Source organism: Alligator sinensis, unplaced genomic scaffold (assembly GCF_000455745.1).
Source record: "Alligator sinensis unplaced genomic scaffold, ASM45574v1 scaffold185_1, whole genome shotgun sequence".
NCBI lineage: Eukaryota > Metazoa > Chordata > Crocodylia > Alligatoridae > Alligator > Alligator sinensis.
In genome coordinates this window covers 160,962-185,925 of record NW_005842649.1, presented here as the reverse complement: position 1 = coordinate 185,925, position 24,964 = coordinate 160,962, and the positions used below count along the sequence as shown (strand labels likewise).

At 41.1% G+C, this 24,964-nt stretch overlaps 1 protein-coding gene across 2 annotated transcripts in view; it reads right to left on the bottom strand.

The window, feature by feature from the left end:
* Positions 1–24,964, bottom strand: part of FREM1 (FRAS1 related extracellular matrix 1) — a 126,850-nt gene that overhangs the window by 24,633 nt on the left and 77,253 nt on the right. The window contains exons 21-28 of one of the 2 annotated variants that reach the window (XM_025215527.1): positions 21,812–21,956; positions 19,755–19,896; positions 15,297–15,492; positions 14,382–14,646; positions 6,870–7,284; positions 4,035–4,236; positions 3,658–3,802; positions 1,064–1,193 (exon numbers count right to left, since the gene is read on the bottom strand). In XM_025215527.1, the coding sequence (XP_025071312.1) occupies positions 1,064–1,193; positions 3,658–3,802; positions 4,035–4,236; positions 6,870–7,284; positions 14,382–14,646; positions 15,297–15,492; positions 19,755–19,896; positions 21,812–21,956 (1,640 nt within the window). Of the gene's footprint in view, positions 1–1,063; positions 1,194–3,657; positions 3,803–4,034; positions 4,237–6,869; positions 7,338–14,381; positions 14,647–15,296; positions 15,493–19,754; positions 19,897–21,811; positions 21,957–24,964 lie in introns of those variants that run through there. The other variant, XM_006033656.3, reaches the window with a different exon arrangement.

The following is a 24,964-nucleotide window of genomic DNA, read 5'->3' as shown; positions in this document are numbered from 1 at the left end:
CCTGCTGAGCTTCATTTATCTGATCCTCAAGTGCTGTATGGTCAGTGCCAGCCAAAATGTAGACCTTGGACTGAAGGCAATTTAGAGATAAGTGGAAGAAAAACAGTCTAATACACATGACTATGGAACCCATCTCAACCAACAGAAGTCAATGGCAGAACTCCCACTGACTTCTTTAAAGGTAGAATAAGAGATGTTTTCACTTAGGGTCACATTGCTGACATTGAATTATGTTAGGGTGGCAATAGTAAATATTGCTGGTAATAAACACATTTCTATTTAATGGGAAATTCTGATATTTTGCAAAAGTTTTGTTCTGAGAAGAAAAGCTAAATTTCTTTTTTTTAAATTGCTGTGGAAGGAAACTTCCCTGAAGGTTTTGTTTTGAAAGAAAATTGAATATTTTCATTCTCATTTTCCCGACATGAAAGAGCCATGTGTTCTGACTCCTGAGGATGCCCCACATTTACAGCTTCCCCCTACCTTATTCTCAAGGATGCCAATTGCAGCTGAGGAGTTTTCTTCAGTCAGGGGCTACACAGGAGCCTAAAATCCTAAGAAATCTGGCTCCACCCAGAGCTCTAATGCCAAATCTGGGCAGATGCCAGATCCCTGGACTACATAGTTCCTTAGCAGTTCTCACAGCATGGCTATCTTTGAAATCCTGGGCTCTTCAACTCTGGGGAAACTTCCACAGAAGGATTGTCCTAGGGTACAGCTATGAACCCTAGAAGCCCAGGCAGGAAATCAGGAAACCAGCCTAGGTTTCAGGGGAAGCCAAGGTATTTTTTACAAATACTTATCTGATGAAGCCAAGGTATTTCTGTAAAACATTTTGGTTTTGATGAATCAGTATGTTCCACTGAAACTATGTTTTGTCTGGGAATTCCTCACCAGTTCTGCTAGCAAGACGTTTATCCTGACAGATGTGGTTGGAAGTATATGGCATTCTGCTGACATAGCTTAGTTTGTTGCCTACTACTCCAAGCAATATGTTCATGTCATTTTAGGAAAAAAAGTGACCATTATTCAGCTTCTGCCCAAATTTCTCACCCCAACCTACCTTCACTGTGACAAAGGCAGAGTCTGTGGAATGCCCTGACCTGGTGATTTTCAAAGACAAGATTCCCACATTCTCACACACTTCATATGCAGCCTGTTGCATTTCAATTCGAGACCACTTCAGTTCCAGACTGTAAAAAAATTAAAAAGAGAACAACTCCAGGAGAAAACCAGTCTCTCTTTCCTGAAGTTTTGATAAAGGTGCCATAATCTTGACTGTTGATTCAGTGAATACACATACTTAGCCTCTGTTTTCAAATGAGTGCATTTGTTGACTTTGCTAATTGTAGATAAAGAAGCAGTTAAATAAATTAAGACTTCCATGGACATCTTCTCGGGGGTGTTAGTTGTAGCCATGTTGGTCTAAGGACATAGGCAGACAAGGTTATTTGTTGGCTTAATAAAAGATTTCACATTTACCCAAATAACCTTGTCTGCCTATGGACATCTCACACCCACAGCTAAAAATTATACCATCTGAGAAGTTTTGTCATCAACATCAATGGGGTGGCATTTGATTTGGTGTTCTTAATATCCATTTGACTAAGGCTTCACTTTGCTTCAGTTTTACTGATTCTAAACAAGGGCATAGTTCTTTCCCCCCCTGCAGTTTCAGTCTTGCCTAAGGGCTGGACTACATGGAAAAACTAGCCAACATACCTATAGAAACATAACTATTTTGCTAAAGGCAATGATATTTGTGGGCAATAGGGAAATACTGTATATTTTATTGAGCCAACTGCGTAGCTGGGATATACTTAAACACGTTTTTGAATGCAGTGCATTCTTTTTTAGGCTATTTTGGAATACTAGCCTTATGCAGATGCTCTCTTCTAAAGTAAGAGTGACTTAATTTCAGGATAATGACTCCATTTTGGAAGAAGTATACTATTCCAGAAGAAAATCACTTTTATTTCAGATTAATGCCATAAAGGAAGAGTTATTCCAGAATAACTAAATTAAACTGGAATATCTATGGTGTTGTTGTTATTCTGCTACAGTTTTGTTGGGAAATTTCTCCTATGTAGACAAACTCTAAGTTACTTGCTAAACTTGACAGGGTGAAGAATTTGAACTGTTACATGTATTGTAGGGTCTCATATATAATTACAGAGCAATGAAAATAAATAGTCACCCTTAGCCTATTCAGAGAAATGCTCAAAATCTGATTTTGCAGTAATTCAGCAGCAGTCAATTACATTTTTGTGTTTTCATTTAAATTAGCTGCTTTTTGAAATCAACCCATTTGATTAAACAGCAATTATTGGGTTACGCATTCAAATAAATCTATTGTCACCTTTTTACATGCAATTTTCAATTTAGAGTTTTTTATCATAAGCAGGCAACTTTTTGTTCTAGTCAAATTCCTAGCAAATGACTACTGTTCATCCTACCTCTTTTAAATTCATCTTCTACTTTCACCATAACAACCTATTATTCTTCAGTTGCCTTCCTTAAAAGATGTTATGTATTAGTGTTGACTCACAAAAAGTCCTGGGGTTCAACAAAGGGGTGCCTGCATTTCAGTGTTTGGTAGGTGATCTAATGCAAATTCATGTGTGAGAATGTATAGTGCCGTAACAAAGTGCTTAGCTTAAGTTAGCTGTATTTATATGACATTGAATGCACTCACTTATTGACATAGCCTGGTACTGCAGTAACTTCAACTTATCTATCAATTGTTAATCTATGGTGAAACTGCATACAGTTCAAAGTCCTTTATCTTTTTTTTTCCTTCTAGGAGATCTGGCTCGTGGACACAAACATACGTAGGATAACTCTGGACATATTTCTCAATCATTCAAAAGTCAAATACTGTATTCAGAAATAAAATATAAACTTTCCCAGTAAAACAGAGTTTTGCTCGCTACCTCCTTCCTTGTTTATTGTTATCAGATAGTATTTCGTTTTCTTCAGGGGAACAGTTAAACCAATTTTGCAGGCTCTCACCAATTTGTTGCAACATTTGTTGCATTTAACACAGGCTAAGAGGGTGCCCCTAATTATAATACTGGAATCATATGACTGGAGAGAATAAGCTCCCTGTTTTTTCTCCCTTCAATGTATGACCCATATAAAATTTTATTGCCCAACACTTCCCTTTCTGCTGTGATCTCATGCTCTGGAAAGGCTACTGTCAGAACAGGCCTAGAGTGACCTCCAGCTGCAAGAGGATGTATATGAAGCTCACAGTCCTGTCACTAAGGCAGTATTTACACTGTTTAGAGCTGGTAAGTTCAATAAACTCCTTTATATACTTAAATCATGTGTGTGTGTGTGTAAGCACATATTCATATATGTAAGCACATATCCTGCTCATATACTACAGCACATGACTTGAAACTGTCTCTTTGCAGTTCTTAAGGGAAGACAAGACTCCACATTCTTTAACTGTCACTCAACATAAATACCTCTATACTATTTTATTCTTAGTTTCTCTAAAAAGCACTGCAATCTGAACCTGTAAAACTAAGCACTTCCTCTTTCACTCACATCTTCAATGACTGAGTTCACCTAAAACAAAAGTAGTCCCTCAGATTTTAAAGGTGTAGTGCATAAGGTGTTACAGTGTTCAGAATGAAAGACTGAAGTTACATTTGGGAGGTGCCAGAGCTCCCAGTGGGATCTGTGACTTGAAACTCCAAGCTGTCTGAATTCACTGCCCAAGTTGGATTGATGACATAAAGTACGATTTTGCTATTTAAATCTTTTTGGCTGAATTCCTCCTGGATGCACCTGCCTGAGAAAGGAAGAAAATATTCCAATGATTCAAAATCCATTCATACAGGAGCTAGCAAGAGACACACCAGTTTATATAGATTATTTTAGAACTTTCTGTTTGTTAACTCTTAGAGTGTGAATAAGGATTCATTGATCTTCCAGAAACCCACCTTATACCAAAAATTTCTTATATTCCAGTGCAGCCCATACTTGTTAACAAAATTCATACTGAGAGATTAAAGAAACAGTACCTGTTGTTGTATTTTCCAGGTAGCCATAGCGAGGACCTTGTAAAATCTTAAAGATGATTTGGTCATCTTCTATATTGGGGTGAGATGCTTTCAGGGACCTGGCAGTAATATAAATCCCAAAATTGCCATTCTTCAGGAGCTCCACATTACAAGAACAATGGAGATGAACAATTTTTGGTGTAGTTCTGTCCAAATGGTCCACCTGAATCAAATAACAAATGTTCCCCTTTTTTCCCACTGAATCAGATATTACCCTGCATCTACATTTTTACTGAAAGCACTACAGCATATAGAGTGTATAGAGTGTAAAGCTTAGTTTGATTGATAATCTGTTGAAGATGAAATATAACCTCTAGTAAAGTAACCACTTCTCATGACAGGTCCCCAGGTCTAGGCAACTTTTTATACATAGAACATACTCAGCAGCAGAGCATAGAACAAATTCTTCAAGGCAGAGCACCATACATAATGTCTGCCTATGTAACCATCTCCCTACCTCCTCCTCATCACATTTTCTTCTTTGCAAATGAAAAATACAACAAACGGCTCCCACCCTCCATTCTACATGACAGCCTGAAAGCCTAACCCCCAGGTCTGGTCAATACATCTTTCCCAGACTGTGCAGTCTCTCACAGCTCCATCCATAACTAGCTGTTGCCTTGCCTTCATTTCAGGTTCTGCTTCATCTACATCCCATTATCTTCCCTGAAATGGCTTTCCTCATTTCCTACACAGCCTCCAAGCTTTATTGAAAAGAAGAGTGAAGAGTATCAGAAGTCTCCTAGCTAGACACTAGCATTTGTACTTTGACATTTATTGGGCTTTGATGAGCAACGCAGCCTGGGTCAGTCTAGATGCTGAAATGTGCCAGATTATACAGGAAATTGAAACAAAGGCACCTATACAGAGTCTTTGAAGGGGAAAGAGGGAGAAGGTGGCATACAGAAGGTCAAAGGAAAGATCACGATGTGCAACTGGAGCAAACTAAGATATAGACATCTTAACGGGATTCCGGAGGTCATAGGAAGGAAGGATGGAAATTCAGCTGGCCAGCAGACAGAGCCTAGCATCTTGATTTGTAACTCAAGATTTCTTAATACAGTCTCTGCCAGGCAGCAAACATTTGCTTCTAATAGCTGGTGATTCTTATAAGTGGCAGCAAAGTGAAAGTGAGCAAAGTAAAAAGTCCATGTGGAGTTTCAGCACTTCATTGTATTTTACTCATTGATTCTCACAGCTGTCTAGAAAAAAAGCTTTTATGCATAGATTGCAGTTTAAGAATTTGATTCTAATAAGCAGCTGATCCCATCACACAAGATGATAAACAACCTGGCAGATGCTGTAGAATTCAGAACTATAAGAGAGATTCATTTCAAGGGTAGGGGAGATGTTCGAACAGATTCCTATTTTATAAAAACTGTAAAATATAACTTCCCCCCAAGAATAGTTAGAGTCTATCAAGTCCTATATTTTCTCTCATGAAGGAGCCCATGACAAATGCTTTAAAAAGAGGCTCAGTACATACCTGCAAGTTTCTGGATTCATAGATTGTAAGGCTGGAAGAGATCTCGCATTGGCAATCCATAGGGGTGCACACAAGTGCATGTACACCTCCTGAGATTGGCCGTGCACTCCCTGGAAGTGCCAGCCGTAAAACTGGAAGTACACTTCCGGTTTTGCTGCTGGCTCGGCAATTGGCGATCTGGTGCCCCCCCACACTTGGGAGGCACCAGTCACCCATGGGACCTCAGAAGATCATCGGGTCCATCCCCTGCACCAAGCAGGAAAGATAACTGGGGGCCAGGTGACCCCAGCAAGGTGACTGTCTAGTCTCCTCTTGAAGATTTCCAGGGTAGGCAATCGCACCACCTCTGGAGGGAGCTTATTCCACAGTCTGGACACCCTGACTGTGAAGAAGTTTTTCTTAATGTTGAGCCTGAATCAATCTTCCAGGAGTTTGTGGCCATTACTACTGGTTTTCCCCTCAGGTGCCCTGGTGAACAATTGCTCACCAAGCCCTTGATGCTGAACAGTTTCTCACTGAGCCCTTGATGTACTCCCCTAGTGTAGTGGTAAGATACTACTAGGTCCCCTCTCAGCCTTCTTTTCCTCAGGCTGAAGAGTCCCAGATCTGTCAGCCCTTCTTTATATGGCTTGCCTTTTAAGACTCTGATCATATGGGAGGCTCTTCTTTGGACTCTCTCAAGCTTGTCCATGCCCTTGTTAAAGTGTGGTGCCCAGAATTGGACACAGTACTCCAGCTGTGGTCTTACCAGTGCTGACTCCAGCTGTGGTCTTACCAGCGCTGACTCCAGCTGTGGTCTTACCAGCGCTGAGTACAGCAGAAGAATCTCCTCCTTGGCTTTGTTGGAGATGCACTGATTGATGCATGCTAGAGTATTATTTGCTCTACCATCGTACTGCTGGCTCATATAATGCAATATATCTTGAGGGAAAAATTGATGAGGAGGGAAGAAGGAATCATTTCCAAGCAGGGCTGCAGCTAACATTAGGCCCAGGGGATGGAAAATATTTATTCTGGCACAGTAACAACAATTGTGTTTTTCTTCTATCTAGTCCCCTTTTGAACTGCACAAACTTACTTGCCTCAGTAATACCCTTTGCCAATGAGTTCCATGGATTCATTCTAGACAGAATAGAAAAGTAAAACCTTTTATTCTATTAACCTATCCTTACCAGTTATAAATTGCTGAGTCCCTCAAACAAAGCAGGAAATATGTACTAGTGCTATCCCTCTCAGAGCCAATAATATCCTATTAATTAACCACATTATGTTATTCATCTTTATAAAACAGGCCTGTTAGCCATACTTGCCTGAATGGTGAATGCCACCGGCTCTACTTGCACCCTCCCATTGATGATGAAGCCTTGATTAGTCCTATCTGTTGCCAGAAATGTAAATCTGTCAATCTGGGAATCCCCTCCTCCATGTTTATATGCTACATCCATGTTGTCCACATCTTGCTGGGTGAAATTGTGCTGCAGGAGTACAGCCCCTCGGTAATACAGTTGGCCATATTGAGGAAGCTGTGCCAAGAGGAATGTAAGGTTCTCTGAGGAAGTGTCTGGGTCTGAAATCTGCAGGACATCAGGAGAAATGAGTGCCATAGCGCCTTCCACTAATCTTAACCCTTTGTTCCTAGACACTGTAGGCAAAGCTTGGTCCATTGTCTCCAGAGTGATCGTGAACATCCCATGTTTAGTCTTCAGTCCATTGCTGATGATGAATCTGGCAAAGAGAGGCAAGGCAGCCTTCAGCATGTGCTCTTGATTCACCATGTACTGAAATGAAATGATAATACACACCTTTACTAAAGGATATGCTTTGAAGGGGCTCTGAAACGCACATAAAAACTGGATCTTTGATGGTGTTCTGCCTCTCATTTGACTCATACTTAGATTGAAGTATGTAATTTAGAAAAACAGAAGCAGATTGCCAGGTAGAGGGCAAGCTTAACCCTTCTCATACCAAAGGAGTGCTTGTGGAGAAAATAATATATCTACCCTCACAAACATAAAGGAAGTGATTTATATAAAGCATAGTAGTGATCTAGCTACCTTGCTAGGGTTTAGACTGATGAAATCAAAAGTGGGATGCATTTGCTGATCTCATTGTACAGTACATATTTGTTCACATACCAAAAGTTTTAACTTTAGGAGCATGTGGATTGTAAAAGCAGTTATGATACATGGACAGAGACAATGAAAAGAACTGCATCTGCTTGTAGATTGGGTTTGATCTGCTTAGTGATGTTAGCCCCTCACTTCCATAAGCACAAAATTCACCAAAAACTGATAAAAAACCAAGACAGTAAAGGGAATGTAGCATTATATTCCCATCTCACTGGAAATGCTCCTGGTAACACTAAACCCAAGTCCCATATATAGATGTAAATCCCATCATGTTCAGATGCAAATAGGACTCCAATATCTCAGTGTCACATATTTGTGTTTCCTTACAGAGGCTCAAATTAAAATTTCACTTGGAGATTTAAAATCTACAGTAAGGACCTGGCAGAATTGGATAGGTGCTAGACTTTATTTTTAAACCATGGTGTGTGCATTTGAATTTCTCTGTGGATCATATTTGCTGCATTTATTCTCTTCATGTAACTTTTTAGTCACAGTAACGCAAATATTTCTGTCTCAAGTAGAAACACTTTCTGACATTTACTGTAGTGTTAAGCTTTATAATTTTTGCTCTTATTTTGCATGGGAAAGAGAAAGACCCAAATAAAGAGCTTGGTAACAAACTGGAAGGTCATCTGTCAGTTATGAAATGGTAAAGAAATTAGAGGGTGTTATTTCACTTACTTTAAAGTGGTGGCTGAGCATAAGGGAAAAACAATTTTGTAGACTATTAAATTAATCCTAGTTGTTAGTGGAATGCTTATTTCCTTCTATTTTTCTTAAAAATCTAAAATTGAAAATTGTGGTGAAAGATATTTCAGGGGTTTGGGAGGCTGAAAAGTCCACTGCAAGATTCTGATTGAGTTATACATCACATCATCATAAGGTGCCACTGAGCTATATCAGTTGGTTTTTCCCCTCTGAATATGATATATAATGCTGCTGCTGATGTATAATGTTCTTCCTTGCTGCTCTCCATTTATTTATTTTGTCATGATGGTGAAAATGCACACAGCTGCCTTCCTAGGTGTAAAGGTTCTCTTTGTAAAGAGATTTTTTTTTTGCATTGATATGTTTCCCTTGCCCCAGGGTCTCCCTCTTTCCCCTCCATGCTTAGCTTTGTGTGCATGCATTATTCCACTTATTACATTCATGAATTTAAACTCATATGGAAAAGTGCAACTGATACATCATATATAACCACAGGTACATACACACTTAAGTGTCTTTCCACTCATCACTTGGCTGCCATTTTACTTATGCCAAGTGAAGACTGCTAGACAGTCTGCTTCCTTGTCTCACCTTCATCTACTGATTGAGAAGCTTTGCCACTGAAACCAGAAAAGTGCTACAAGAATTGAAACATCAGAACTAGGATTGATGTTGTTCACCTTGAATATAAGTGACTTTAAGTAGGTCATGGAAATGGCTTGCTGTATTGCACAGGCTGTCCAGCTAAAACCCTTCACTACCTACAGTGATGCCCAATAATTAGGGGCTGACCAAATTGAAAGCAGGCACTATGCCATCAGACAGATGGGAATGAGTGTAAGCAGGCCAGAGACTATATAGGAGTTAGAAATATGTTTACTCAGGGCAGTATTCCCAGTTGGGAACATAGAGGCAGCTGTCTGTACTGACCTAAAGCTGTTGTGCCAATGGTAAAAGGGATGTACTATGACTAATCTAGTGAGATTGGATATACAACTGGCATGATGATGATAAATAAGAAGTAAAAAAAAAAAAAACATGTTCACACAAGACCTTATTTTAGCTTTTTAAAGACAGGAAAAGTGCAGGCCAGGGGTGCAGATTAGATCCTTCCACTGACGCATCCCCTTCCTTGGCTTAACCTAGGAGGCCTCTTGGGTAATGTCTCAAACCTACATATAATAAACCTGTTTGGAAGAATAGTTCAGATCATGAATATGAAAGTTTGGTTCAGAACCTTCTATAGGATGCTGGACAAGAATGAAGCTCTTAGATTTATTAATAAGGTTGAAAATTCCAATGCAAATACTGCACATAACTTGATCTTCCAGGTTAATGAAGCTAGCTGTGTCCAAGAAGTAGCCTTTTCTACATTTGGAGGGGGGGTGGGGAAGGGGGATGTTCTGATTTACTTCTGCTTCAACTTTCAATTTACTTCTGCTTCAACTTTCCCTTAGGAATAGAAAGCAGCCAAGATTCTCATTACTCTGATGAAATTTAGGGGACAACTCTCAGGCTTAGTTAGGAGGACATGTCGCATGGTTTGATTTCACCATTACCAAGGTTTCATGCTTTCTGCAGTTCCATGGCAATAGAGTTGGCTGTAGAACCTACCATCTGTCATGGCATTTAAAAGATAAAAATGGAATCATAAATAGTGCCAGCTCATTACAAAATCGAGCCAGCGTGTCAAAATGGAGGACATTAGCATGTTCTCTTAGCATCCTGCTGCCAGCATCTGATGTCAGGTTGCTAATCACTTGAAGTCATCTGTCCAAACAAGCACTGCCAAATCTTTCTTCCAGGCCAGCAGCACCAAACAATACAGAGAAATTTATGATTGAAGAAAGTACTTCAGCAGAAGGTAAAAATCTGATCATTTAAACTCCCCATATAATTAATGTCACCATTTCTTGTTTAAAAAAATAATCTGCCACCGTACTTATATCTCCACACAACCAAATTCTTTGCCAAATACTAACAGCAAGGAACATCAATTACTGTGATTAAAACTGACACTATATTTATTAAAATACCATAACCTTACTTTTATGACAACAGCCTTTCTAATTAGGTTCTACATCACTAACTCAGACAGAAGGCTTATTTACATGCAAAGTTGCGCTAATTTAATTTAAGGTGTGATTTTGAGCTGATTTAGATAAACTCGTGGGAAAGGCTGTTTGAATGCTCTTGTTTCAGTTTAAACCAGGCTGATTTCAGTTTAGCTTAAGTGGATTAGGAGCAGGTTATGCTAAACTGAAATAATCCACTCTTAAATAAGTGCATCTACACACAAAGATTTGCACTGGTATGACTTGACTTATATACATTTTTGTTCTAAACAAAGCTGTAATGCTTCACATGAATGTATCACAAAGCTTCCCAGAGGTGTGGTAGGTATCAAATATTGACTCTGACAAATTCTCAGATGAAAATGAGCGACTTTAGGACACCTCCACTAAAGATGACCAAAAAGAATTTCCGATCTATGACAACTTTGTGTAGAAGAAGATAGGATAGGGTGACACATTATTAGAGACTAACTGATTGGGAGAGGCATGAGCATTCTCAAGCTATAGCCTACTTTATCAGATGCTAGGAATGGACTGTCAGAAAGAAAAAAATAGTTACAAAGGAAAGAATTTGAAAATTTCCTTCTTCTCTGTTTAGACAGAAAAGTTCAGAAAGTTTCCAATCAGAAATGTCCATCTGTTTTAATTTTAGCTTGTGTCAACACTGTATATACCTGAACTGTAGGAGGGCCTCAAGCTTCCAGCTTTCCAATGGGCTAAACTTCCTATCATGCAGCTTAGCCAGCAGAGATTGCAGTGCATCATGGAAACTGTGATTCATAGGGAAGAATGGGGTCTTGACCCACCTGAACTCTAACCTCCCACAAGGATAAGGGCAGATCACACAGCTGCAGTCCATTGTTGAAACAAGCCTGAATGAGATGTTTCTATTTCATTTGAGAAACTAAACTTTTTATTTGTGTTAAGAAAAAAATATTTCACTTTGCTTTTCCAAGAAGGAAAATGAACCTGAGGCAAAACTGGATTTTTCCCATGGAAATTTAGATTTTTCAGAAATCCCAATATTTTTGCCAAGAATGTAATGAGTAAAAATTTTCAGTCTGCTTTACTCAAAGATTACATCTATTCCTTAGGAAATGCCATATGTAACCTTCCTTTTGCCTTATTTTGCTCTCTTCAACAAAAATCTCATGGAAGAACCTCCCCAGGTTTGAGAATGGCTAGATTCAGTCCTCTCTCTTATAACCCCCTTCCCCACCGCTGCCAACAGTGCTGGCAGCATCTGTGGGAGCTCCCTCGCTTACCACTGCCATGCTCCTGCCGCCACTGCCATGCCCCCTCAGCCGCGAGGGGCACACATCATTCATGCAGAGTAGTATGGTTAAATAAACTATGAGGAATGCTGTCCTTTCTGACACTTTGCATTTAAGTTTTATCTAGTCTCTGCTGGCTTGTGAGTCAGGTTCAGGACTGGAACGGAAGCACTGGGTTCCCCATGTGAAAGTACATTTGAGAGTCAAAAGTCTGCCAAACAGTTCCTAGAAGTAACAAAGTTTTGTCTGTAAATTTACTTTCACAGCTGCTGCTAGATTAGTGAGTCTATTTGTCAGTGTTTTAAAGAAATACTAGAGAACTCAGAAAGCCTTTAATTTTACTTAGAGCTTTTAAAAAAAATAGTATTACAGTGATATAAGAGGCATAGCACTAAAGGGCAGGACAGAGTATACATATTGAGACAGTATTACAGATGGTTATATTTTCTACTTTTCCACCAGAAGCCACAGCTGAGACCTAGGAAGTTAAATTAAATAGGTGGACTGGATGGCAGTCATTCAGTTTGATTTCAAGAACAGCTTTAACAACCAGCATGAAAGAAACATGTTCAAAGTCCTGATTAAGAAACCTTACCTCAAACTCTCACTCAGAGTTAACAATACTTGGTGGCAGCATTGATTTTAGTATGAAAGAAAGATGATTTGATGGCAGGAGATCACTTTTATGCTAAAAGTGAAACAATAAGAGCTGAAATCCTAGAAAATAATATATTAATAGGACAGATTCTTGTTTATAGTTTTGCTGAAATCAGTGAAGCTATGCCACCAGTTGAGAGTCTGGATCCAATATAAAACATGAGGAAGCTCAGTAACATAACTGGTGCTTTGCAGAATGGAGGCCCCTGTTTCTTTGGGATACAGGATACTGAGAAAGAATAAATTACATTATTTTCAGGTAAATCATTAAATCTTATGTGTAAGTCTTGATAAATTTTGTGAGGAATAAAAAGCACTAAAATGCGTTGGAATACAGATGACAAACAATGGTGAATTGCCATTCTTTTGAGTTTGACTTTACCAAGTTATTTTTAATGTGGCTCATTGAAATAATTTTTTTTTGGCAAAATCTCTTGGGGACATAATTATGAAGCTTCAAAGATGTAGATTTACAAGGACTCAAAGTATTTGTGTATTTAAGTTTATGACAGAAAAAAGCTGTATTGGAATATGTAATCTGGCCAATCTATTAGCATATGTAATGATTTATTAAGGTCAGTTCTATAACTAGAGAAACAATCATGATGTGTTAACAACTGAGGCAGAGACACCTTATGGACTGAACCACCTGTCTGAAAGACATAAATAATTCTGATAGCCTGAGCTGAAAGTTTCCAACCTAAAATGAACAACAAAAGCAGAGCTGGGAAACTAGTAAGCAACTTTATAGGTAAGCTGGTCCTTCATGAAATATTCAGGAAAAAATTAACTATTAGAAAAAGCTTTAGCTGTGAGATGAACACAGTGACCTGAAAATATTCTATTTTAGGGGGTTTTCTATAGTGCATACATTCTCTGATGTGATCTGTTACATGCACACATATACACACAAATGACAGAGTACCAGTGGCTGTGTAGGGAGCATATAACCCTTGTGTAAAGCTTAGCCTAATGAGAGGTCCCACAATGTCTATCTGGGTGATAAACTGGGGATGCCAAAAATTTAGGTTCTACTTCTCTTCAGAACCTTGCATCTTGTCTCCACTGTGATGTGTATGTCTTAGTGGCATATGTGAAGTAACAACGTAGGCTGAGGGAAGAGAGGGGAAAGAATTTTCTTTTGCCCCATGCATATCCCCAGCATTGAGCCAACCCATTGGTCTAGCTACTCAGCTAAAAATATTCCCTTAAAATAAACCTTCCATTCAAAGCTATCAAAAGTCTTTACTTTGACAAGAAAGACCTAGGTCCTGGCAAACTACATCACTAAACACCCTTTCGGTGCTTTCAGCTGGTCTGCTAGCATTAACAAATGCCATCTGGTTTAGTGTAAAATGGATTTCTAATCTGGAGCACTTTGGCAAAGATCTCAGTATCACAATATAAGAGGGATGTTTTTCTGAATTATCTGAAGTCCTCAGGATCCATCTTCTTGTAACTGATTGTACTACTTCAGATGGAGCACAAAAAACTGAATGAGAAATTAAATCTCCTGTTCAGTCATCCAGGAAGGTGTATTTGGAAAAGCACTGAAGGATATCAGATTGAGTACTATAAGAAATGTGCATCACAACACTCTTGCCTCCTTACTGAATGTAATATTAATCCAGTAACACAATTAACAAGGAAAATTGTTATAATTTGTCAGGAAATCTCAGAGATGTTATTGAGTGCTCCTCCTACATTTAGTTTTCATTAGCCATGTACTATTTCTTGCGTGTTATAAAAATGTTCAAGCCATTATAGGTGAATGAATGTAGCCCAGACTATTTCTTCACTGTTTTAAGGGATGAGTGTGTTATGTTAGTCAGGAATAAATCTAATAAAGCAGGAATTACTTTTGCTATATGCATATTGATTTTTTCCACCCAAAATGAGTGAAAAGGAGAGTGCTCCTTTCCAATTAATTTTATTATTAACCAAGACAGCTAGGAAAAAAGCAATTCTTCAGAGCTTACCTGAATGTATCTTCAGGAGCAGTTGCCTTGCTACTGTGGACATAGCAGACTGCCTGGCCTGCTATATCCATTTGGCTGAAACTTGTGATGGGGATTTCCGGAAAGCTGACGTACTCTATCTGTCCATACTGAGGTGGAGAAGTTATCACATAAAGGAGTTCCTCTGGTTTGTCAGTTCCATCAATAGCAAGAAGGGCATCAGTCGTTATGTAGCTTCTATCCCCCTTCGACACAGTAAGTGGCCTTATAAAAACAGCAATATCTCCTGCCAGATATATGAGGATAGGTTAAAATGGTCCTATTAGTATTGATATATGTCTCCTGCATGTTATGTTATAACATTCTAGACACTGTAGATGAAAGCATGGTTTTAAGTAGTGATTATGTCCTAAATCCAACACAGTTTAGGGCTAAATCCAACATAGTTGTCTTTCTTAAATCCAAAGACATTTCATGGTTATAACACAAGACTGGGAAGCAGGACACCTGAACCCTGTTTCTAGCTTTGCCTGTCTTAGGACATGCTTTGGCTAAGCTGGTCACCACTTTTCTGTGCTTTGGTTTGCCCATGTACAAAATGGAGATAATATCCATTTTATAGGCATGTTGTCAGCCATTTTACTGTATAATTGAAAGACACTTGGTGGATCTATGGAAGTGAGGAGCAAATTATTAACTAAATATATTACCTAGAATCCCTTTTGAAGAAATAGTGAAGAATCGTGTCCTACAATGAGTTATATGCAGACAGACGCTCAAGGCCTGCACAGAGCCCCAGTAAAACTAGTGTGACCCAGCTTGGTGTTCACTGAAGGCTTGGGGTGTCAGTTAGGATCATAAATGACAATTTATTTTTCAGACTGAATTTGTGCCACAATTAGTCACTGTAGGACATAAAGTCAGCTAGATTGTTACCCTTCTCCATGTCCTTGATGCTGATGAAGAAGTCCAGTGCTGGGGACTGGTTGTCTCCATCCCACAGATGAAATGTGAAACTGTCTTGGATCTTGGATCCTATAGCTCCTGTATGCACATATCTCACAAGGTTCAGATCTATTTCTTCCTGAGTGCAGTTCATTCCAGTTTGGAGAGTCACCCAGTCCCTGCCTACCTAGAATGAATAAAAATCTGTCAGTATCCAGACATTATCCCACAGCGGCTTATTTAATAAATATACCTTGGTGATATACAGAGATTGCCAATGATAGCCTAGTTGATAGCCGGACCTTTCCTAGCAAGACATTATAGGGCCAGTATATGTCAAGAGCTTTGCTACCAAGCAGTCAGAAGGGCTGTGGAACGGAGAATGCTAAAAACTTATCAGATCGTATTCATATATTTTCCCTGATATTCAGCCTATATTTTCCCAATTTAATATAATGCTATTACTCCTAGTTTTACTTGTGCTCATAGAATCATGTTTCTGTAGGGAAGTCCCAAAGTCTTTTCCTGGAAAAATCTGACATGTCAGATGCAGTCTCCTAGAATCATACAAAGTTAGGGTTGGAAGTGATTTCAGGAGGTCATCTAGTTCAACCCCCTGCTCAAAGCAGGACCATCCCCAACTATATCATCCCAGTCAAAGCTTTGTCTAGCCAGGTTTTGAAAACCTCCAAGGATGGAGCTTCCACCTTCTCTCTGGGTGACCTGTTACAGTGTTTTACTACCCTCCTAGTGAGAAAATGCTTCCTAAAAATCTAACCTAAACCTCCCTTGCTGCAACTTGAGACCATTGCTCCTTGTTCTGTCATCTGCCACCACTAAAAACAGTCTAGCTTCATCCTCTTTGTAACCACCCTTCAGGTAGTTGAAGACTCCTATTAAAACCCCTCTCAGTCTCCTCTTCTCTAGACTAAATAAGTCCAGTTCCTTCAGCCTTTCCTCATAAGCCATGTACTCCAGCCTCCTCACCATTTTTGTTGCCCTCTGCTGGACTCTCTCCAATTTGTTCACATCCTTTCAGTAGTGGGGGGCCCAAAACTGAACACAGTACTCCAGATGTGGCCTCACCAGTGCTGAATAGAGGGGAATAATCACTTCCCTTGACCTACTGGCAACACACCTACCAATGCAGCCCAGTATGCTATTAGCCTTCTTGGCAACAAGAGCACACTGCTGGCTCATATTCACCTTATTTCCCACTGTAACCCCCAGGTCCTTTTCTGCAGAGCTGCTGCCCAGCCAGTCAGCCCCCAGCCTGTACTGGTGCATGGGACTGTTCCATCCTAAGTGCAGGACTTTGTACTTGTCCTTGTTGAACTTCATGAAATTCCTTTTGGCCCAATCCTCCATTTGTCTAGGTCACTCTGAATTCTAGCCCTACACTCCAGTGTATCTACTACTCCCCGCAGCTGAGTGTCATCTGCAGACTTGCTGAGGGTGCACTCTGTGCCATCTTCCAGGTCATTGATAAAAACATTGAACAAAATTGGCCCCATGACTGACCCCTGGGGCATTCCACTTGATACCAGCTGCCAACTAGACATCGAGCCATTGATAATTACCCTCTAAGCCCTATGCTTCAGCCAGGTTTCTATCCACCTTACAGTCCATTCATCCAAACTGTACTTCCTTAGCTTGCCTGAGAGAATGTTGTGGGAGACCATATCAAAAGCCTTGCTAAAACCAAGGTACACCACATCCACCAGTCTCTCAGCATCCACAGAGCCAGTCACCTCATCACAGAAGGCAATCAGGTTAGTCAGGCATGACTTGCCCCAGGTGAATCAGTGCTGACTGTTCCTAATCACCTTTTTCTCATCCAAGTGCTTAGAAATAGATTCCTTGAGGATCTGCTCCATGATTTTTCCAGGGACTGAGGTGAGGCTGACTGGTCTGTAGTTCCCTGGATCCTCCTTTTTTCCTTTCTTAAAATATGGGCAATATGTTTGCCATTTTCCAATCATCTGGGACCTCTCCTGATTGCCATGAGTTTTCAGATATGATGGCCAGTGGCTCTGCAGTCTCATCAGCCAACTCCCTCAGCACCCTCAGGTGCTCAGCCCCCTCCCCATGGACTTGTTCATGTACAGCTTGTCTAAGTAGTTCTTAACCTGTTCTTTCACCACTGAGGGCTGCTCATCTTCTCTCCAAACTGTGCTGCCCAGTGCAGTACTCTGGGAGCTGGCCTTGCCTGTGAAGACTGAGGCAAAAAAGGCATTGAGCTCTTCAGCGTTTTCTGCATCTGTTGTCACAAGGTGACAATGCCTCCCCCGTTCAGTAAGGGACCCACACTTTCCCTAATCCTCCTCTTTTTTACACTTCACATCCCTAGATGCAACTCCAACTGTTCTTTGGCCTTCCTGAATTCATCTCTGCATGCCCATGCAATGCTCTTAATTCTTCCCCAGTTATTTGTCCAAGTTTCCATTTCTTATAAGCTTCCTTTTTGTGATTTAGTTTACTGAAAAGTTCCCTGCTAAGCCAGGCTGATTTTCCGCCATACTTGCTAGTCTTTCTGCACATCAGGATGGTTTGTTCCTGCACTCTCAATAAGGCTTCTTTAAAGTACAACCAGTTCTCCTGGACTCCTCTCCCCTTCAGTCTGGCTTCCCAGGGGATCCTGCCATGAGTTTCCTGAGTGAGTCAAATCCTGCTTTTCTGAAGTCCAGGGTCCTTACTCTGCTACTCTCTGTCCTTCCTTTTCTCAGGATCCTGAACTCAATCATCTCGTGGTCACTGCTGCCCAAGTTGTCATTCACTGCTACATTCCCCACCAATTCTTCCCTGTTTGAGCAGCAGGTCAAGAAGAGCATGGCCCCTAGTTGGCTGCTCCAGCACTTGCACCAGGAAATTGTCCCCAGTACTCCCCAAAAACTGTGCACCATTGTATTGCCCTCCCAGCAGATGTCAGGGTAATTGAAGTCCCCCATGAGAACCAGGGCTTGTGATCAGGAAGCTTCCACTAGCTGTTTAAAGAAAGCCTCATCCACCACTTCCTCCTGGTCTGGTGGTCTACAGCAGACACCCACCATGACATCATCCTTGTTGCTCTCCCCTCTAACCTTAACCCAGAGACTCTCAAAAGACTTATCTCCAGTTTCATACTGGAGTTCTTAGCAAGTATATGGCTCTTTTACATAAAGTGCAATTCCTCCTCCTCTTTTCCCCTGCCTGTCCTTCCTGAACAGTTTGTACCCAACCATGACAGTGCTTCAAACATGCAAGTTATCCCACCAAGTCTCTGTTATTCCAGTCAAAACATAGTTCTGTGATTGTGCAAAGACTTCCAATTCTTCCTGCTTGTTTCCCAGGCTCTGTGCATTCGTGTACAGGCACCTGAGATAACTAACTAGTTGATTGCCCTGATTTCTCAAGAAGTATGAGAGCACCTCCCCTGTTGCCCCCTCCTGCTTGCTCTTCCTCCAGGTCTCCCACTTCCCCACTTACCTCAGGGCTTTGGGCAGTTTCCTGCACTTTGGAAGATTTCAAAGCATTTTAAAACAAAAAAATACTGTATTGATCAGAATCAGCACAGGTGGCACTTCATAGGAGTTGTGTGCCAGGTTATCATGCTGTTAAGATGTTTAAATACCAATAAGCACAGCACACCCAAACGACAGGGCTTTAAAATATTTCTATACAATCTCTGTTAATCCCACATAGAAACCTATACCAAATATAGCTACCAGAATCCACCTACCAGCTTATTTTCCTCCCAAATGTATGGGATACTATGTTCCCACATCCCTGTGCCATTCAGAACCAAGTCGCTGTTGTCCTACATAATTCTGTAACCTGGGATATAACATCAAAATACTATATGTGCTTATTGCTCCATCAGATTTTTCTGTATAATAAGGAAAAATAAAAGCTTTTGCATCTCCTTTTCCGTTCTTTTTTTTTTGTTCTAATCAATCATCTTTTTCTTCCCTCCTGTCTCTATTTTATTTTTTTCACTCTCTCTCTCCTTATTAGCACTTATTTTCTGTCCTAAAATCCCTTTGGCCTTTCCCTTTCCTCTTTCTCACCATATACTGTCTTCCTATCTCATTGCCTCATGGGGTCTCACTCCACTGTCTTCCTGATTCCTGAAGGATCACCCCATCTCCTATTACTGGGGCCATTCTCTTCTCCATATGGTGTAACTCTTCTCTCTCCCCTTTATTACCAGGCTCTCCCTGCTAGATTGCTGAGTTTCTTTCCCTTCAAGGATTTCCCCTCACCATCACTTCATGATAGCCCAGCTATGGTTTTCACCTCCTCTCCACTCCAGTGAAAGATCTGGTCTCTGTTATCAAAGTGTCTAACCTGGTATGTTTGTTTGCTTCATGTATTCTTTCTATCTCATCATAACAGTGTCCTTCTCCTTCTTTCTCTTCTACAAAGAGAGTTGCTTGTTCGTTTGTTTTTTGCTAAAGTACAAAGACTAACCTTGAGCTGAAGCTGCCCATTTTCTGGAATTCTTTCAAATAAATAGTAAATTCTTTCCCTGGGGGTGTCTTTATCTTCGGCTGACAGAACAGCACTAGAAATGATTCGAGTTTCACCCATGTTCACCTCTATCTCATCCTTCCTGTGAAAAGAAAAAAGCCATGCATTGATATAAAAACAGAGAAATAATCTTTCTTATGAGTCATACCAGTGCCAGGAAAATGGATTATTCAGATGCTGAAGGAGTAATAACTGCAGAATGACTAAAAGGCAGTGCATACTTCTGTAAAACAGCAAGCAGAGGAGACAAGAAGACTGGGGAAAATTAGCAAACAGCAAAACAGAAACCAGTTCTGTGTATGTGCCCCCTCTCAGTTCTCATCTGATCTGACCAGAAGAGGTAATATGAGCCGGTTGGCTATACCACTGTTACAGACCATACCAGTGCATGCTCCATGGGCCTTTTTGGATCGTTCGATTAGCCAGGTCAGCTGTGGCCTGGTTGAGTCTTTAAAGTGGTGGCATCTGGAATGGACCCTCAATTTGACTTGTTGCCTATGGCAGGCAACTTTTTGCAGACTATGCAATGGCTTCCAGGTTTAAATAACTCCTTGTGACCTTTTGTTGTCTGGTGGGAGATGGATTCTTCAGAGTGGAGTCTTGGAAGTGCCTACCACTGGGTGTAAAAATTAGTAGGATGGAAGTCCCAGATGGTATCTAAATTCCTTTAAAGACATGCCCCTTCTTAATTCTCTGACCTTGTCTCCCTCTTTCTCCCCATCAGATAATACCAATCTGCCCCTTCATATTACTGTTGCTATTTTAGTACCACAAAAATGTTATTAATAATGTTAACACTGAAAGATCAGGCACTCAAAACTGAAGAAAGGCCAGAATTAAGGTTGCCTCTTCATGCTCATGGAGGAGCTTTAACAGGAGAGAGCATATTCTTTCACTTAATTTGGATGCTGCAGGCCCAGATAGGCCAAGAGGAGGATCTGGAAGATGTTGGAACATGTTCTATGAGGATGGATGGCTGGGAGCCTGTGTGAACTGATATATTTCAAAGGTTTGTAACTTGACCTAATTTTTATAGGCATAGCCCTGAGACAAAAATTGGTCTTTTGCCAAATTTCAGGGCTACTTCTGCTTTCCAAGGAAGAGTTGTGAGATTTGTTTTAATATTGAAAATTAACATATTTTTTCTCCTAGTTTTATTCTCAGAAATGGCTAAACTGTTGTGACTAATTGTGATGGAATCATTCACTCTTATATGGGAAAACAACATACAAAATTTTCACTCAGTTTGTCAAGTGAAAAGCAACGTGAATAAGAAAGTGTTGGGGAACCTCAGGAAGAGCTGGTGGTATCAACCTTGCCTATAATTTATTTATTGCTTGTGCATCACTGAAACCCACAATGAAATGGGAGCCATCCAAATGTCAAGTAAGACACAATCCTGACTGAGAAGGAATATTTTAGAAAAGAAAAAGAAGTGCTCAGATGTTCAGCCTTCACTTTATAAATTTGTGAGATAGGGAGGTCTCAGACTTCAGAGAAAAGGTTTTGCATCATTCTCCAAATCTGATGCTATTATCACAGTGTTAGCTGATGCATACATTAAACTGCACATCACCCAAGGCCAGAAGGGGCGGAATGCACAAGAATGCAAGAGAACTGTAGTCAACCCACTATAGGACTGGCCAGCAGAGGGGGTACAAAGACCAGGGTTATTTTTCAATAACGAAGAACCGATATCAGCCCATTTCTTTTTCTCCGTATATCACACAATCATTTTTGGTTATTAAATAAAAAAGCCATCATAATAAAAATATGTAGGATTTAGACACTTTTTATTACCAAATTTATTCTCTACTGATAATGCTCTTGTTAAACAGTCACAGAGTTGCAAAAATACAGGAACATCTTTGTTGGCATTAGTCTACGATTATTTATGGCAGACTAGCCTTATTAATCACTAATTTGCTGTTTTGATCACTGTTGAATCATTTCATCTGCACTCATCCCCCAATTTGGAATAGGAACATGTGGCTTACTTGCTCAGTACTGGTTTCTCATCATTAACTGGAATGACCTTTACTGAAATGGTTCTGAGGACTTTATGTTTCCCATCTGATAGCTGGATTGTAAAACCATCAGCGAGATTCTCAGAGTCATCATGCATGTACATCAACCTCATTCCTGGGGAGAGGGGGGTGGGGGGGAAAGAGAAAATAAATCTGTCACCTTCAAAATCTCTTTCACATCATTTCCTTCTGCCTCCATCATCCCCCCACACATGTCCACTGGTTACAGCCAGCTTGTTTCAGCTAGCACAGGATGAGCATTCTAAGCAGCAGCTGTTCATTAATTCATTAGCACCCCAGCTACTCAAAAGTTATCATGATGACCTGCTTAATGTCTTTGTTTTGAAAAAGAATTTTTTCCATCCCACCCAACTCAATATGACCAATAAGTACAGATAAACTTTGCCAGAGAGTGCACAAGGATTTGAAGAGCAAAATCAGAGGCAGTGCATTTTAAAAACAAGCAAGACTGGACTGCATGAAGTAACTTCTTAAATGAGTTTATTGATTAACTGAACAAGCTTTTTCTCTGTAAGCTGTATGCATCTCTCATTTAGGTCTAAGACTTAACAGGTGTTCATGTTACCGAAATCTAACACATGAGAGCTGGTTGTATCTTTAAGTGTTCAGGTGGATATACTGAGAAACCTTGACATTAGCTAGTTCCCATGTAAACAACCTCTGACATCTGTGACTATCCACCAGTCCAAGAGCAGACTTAGATCTCCAACAAGAGACTAAATAAAAGAAGTGGAGAGATCATAATTAGCTTCCTTGCAGGAATGAATACTTTAAAGGATGGCTTGGAGGTTGAAAGGTTGGTTGAGGGAAGAGAGACCCAGGTTGGTGACAAAGTGGGGAAACACATATGTCTAAAGACCTGTGAAATATATGATGAGTACCTGATATTTTTGTGAGTACTTTTGTGGAACATGCTGAGATACTATGTGTGGCAGAGCACCTTTGGGGTCTGCCACTTTAAGAGCATGAAGAGGCAACCGGCAGGTGTGGCCCCAGCTCTGATGTGTGACCATTTTAAGATTCAGGCCAGCAGAGCTGGAGGCAGCAGTCAAAGTAACATCTTCCAGCAGAGCTGCTGCTTCTGCAACAAACTGAGGTGAGGGCAGGAGCTTATGGGGGATGGTTTGGAGGCTCCTGGTCCTGGGCATGACCTAAAACTGCACCCTGCTGGGGATAGGTGGCCTGGTGGGGCTGTTCATGGTGGAACAGTCTACCAGAAATGCCAGGCCAGTTACCACCCTATTGAAAGGCGAGGAGGAGCAATCCCAGCCGGGTCATGAGAGACTACAGGTCTCTGGGAGTGGGACTTAGGGGGGTGGGGGTACAGGTGGTCTTTTCCTCGCTCCTCCCAGTTATAGATCATGGGCTGAGGAGGGAGAGACGGGTCAAGTTAGTCAACCAAAGACTGTGGCGCTGGTGTCATCATGAAGGCTTCGGCTTTCACGATCACAGTCTGATCTTTGGTGAAAAGGGATAACTTCGACCTGGTGGGACTCCACCTATGACTGGGCCACTGGTATAGATGGCTATACCCTGTACAGGAGAGATCATATAGACAGAAAGGGTGGGGCTGAAGCTCTATGTCAAGGAAAGCTACACGTCCCTGCAAATTGACATTGGCACCCAGAGAGGACAACTGGAGTCCCTCTGAGTTAAAATACATGGGGAACATGGCACAGGGGACATCATGATAGGAGTTTACTACAGACCTCCTAACCAGAAACAAGAGTTACACCAGGAATTCACCAGGGAACTGGCTGAGGCTGCACGCTCTCGGTGCATGGTCTGGGAGACTTTAACTACCCAGACATCTCATGGGAAGAGCACTTGGCCAAATCCGATCAATTGCAAAGCTTCCTCATGTGCGTGGATGAGCTCTACCTGACTCAAGAAGTCTATGGGCTGACAAGAGGTAAAGCATTTCTGGACCTGGTACTGGCCAAAAGGGATGACCTAGTCAGTGACCTAAGAATCGATGGGAAGCTGGGTGATAGTGACCAGGAGATGATCACCTTTACTATCCATTGCAAGGCTGGCAAGTCAGTCAGCAATACACAAGTCCTCAACTTCAGGAAAGCTGACTTTGACAAGCTCAGGAAGCTCATTGTCAAGGCCCTAAGGGACCATGACTCAACAGGAAGAGGAGTCCAAGGTTGCTCCTCAAGGGAGTGATTCTGACAGCACAAGGAATGGCCATCCCATCTCAGAGGAAGGGTAGCAAAAGGACACAGCAGCCCCCTTCACTCAGCAGGGAACTAGAGGACCTCCTATGCTTCAAAAGAGAGACTTATAAAGGATGTAAGGCTGGAATTACCACCAAGGAGGAGTACTCAGCACTGGTCCGTACCTGCAGGGAGCAGATCAGGAAAGCCAAGGCTGCAACCAAGCTCCGTCTTGCTTCACATATCAAAGATAACAAAAAAGTCCTTTTTCAGATATGTAGGGAGTCAGAAAAAAAGCAGGGGTACCATTGGTCCCCTGCAGAACCAAGCAGGACAGCTGATAGCCAACACCCAGGAAAAAGCCAACCTGCTTAATGGGTACTTCACGTTGGTCTTTCATCAGTCCAATGGGACTGCCCTGCCTAGCAAGACATGGGATAGCGAAGTTGAGGGCGTATTTATACTCAGCATCGGTGTTGATTTAGTAAAGGATCACCTTGAGAGGTTGAACACCTTCAAGTTAGCTGCTCCTGACAGATTATACCCTAGGGTACTCAAGGAACTGGCAGGTGTCATAGCCCAACCATTGGCAAAAATATTTGAAAACTCGTGGCGCTCAGGTGAAGTACCTGAGGACTGGAAGAAGGCCAATGTGGTACCCATCTCCAAGAATGGGCGGAAAGTAGATCCCAGGAATTATGGGCCAATCAGCTTGACCTCAATCCCTGGTAAGATTCTGGGGAAAATTAGCAAGGAGACCCTTCTGGATAAACTGGCTGAGGGCAGCATCCTGAGGGATAGCCAGCATGGGTTTGTCACGGGCAGGTCTTGCCTGACCAATCTAATCTCCTTCTATGACCAGATGACATATCACCTAGACAAGGGAGAAGAGATTGACATCATATATCTGGACTTTAAAAAAACCTTTGATCTGGTGTCC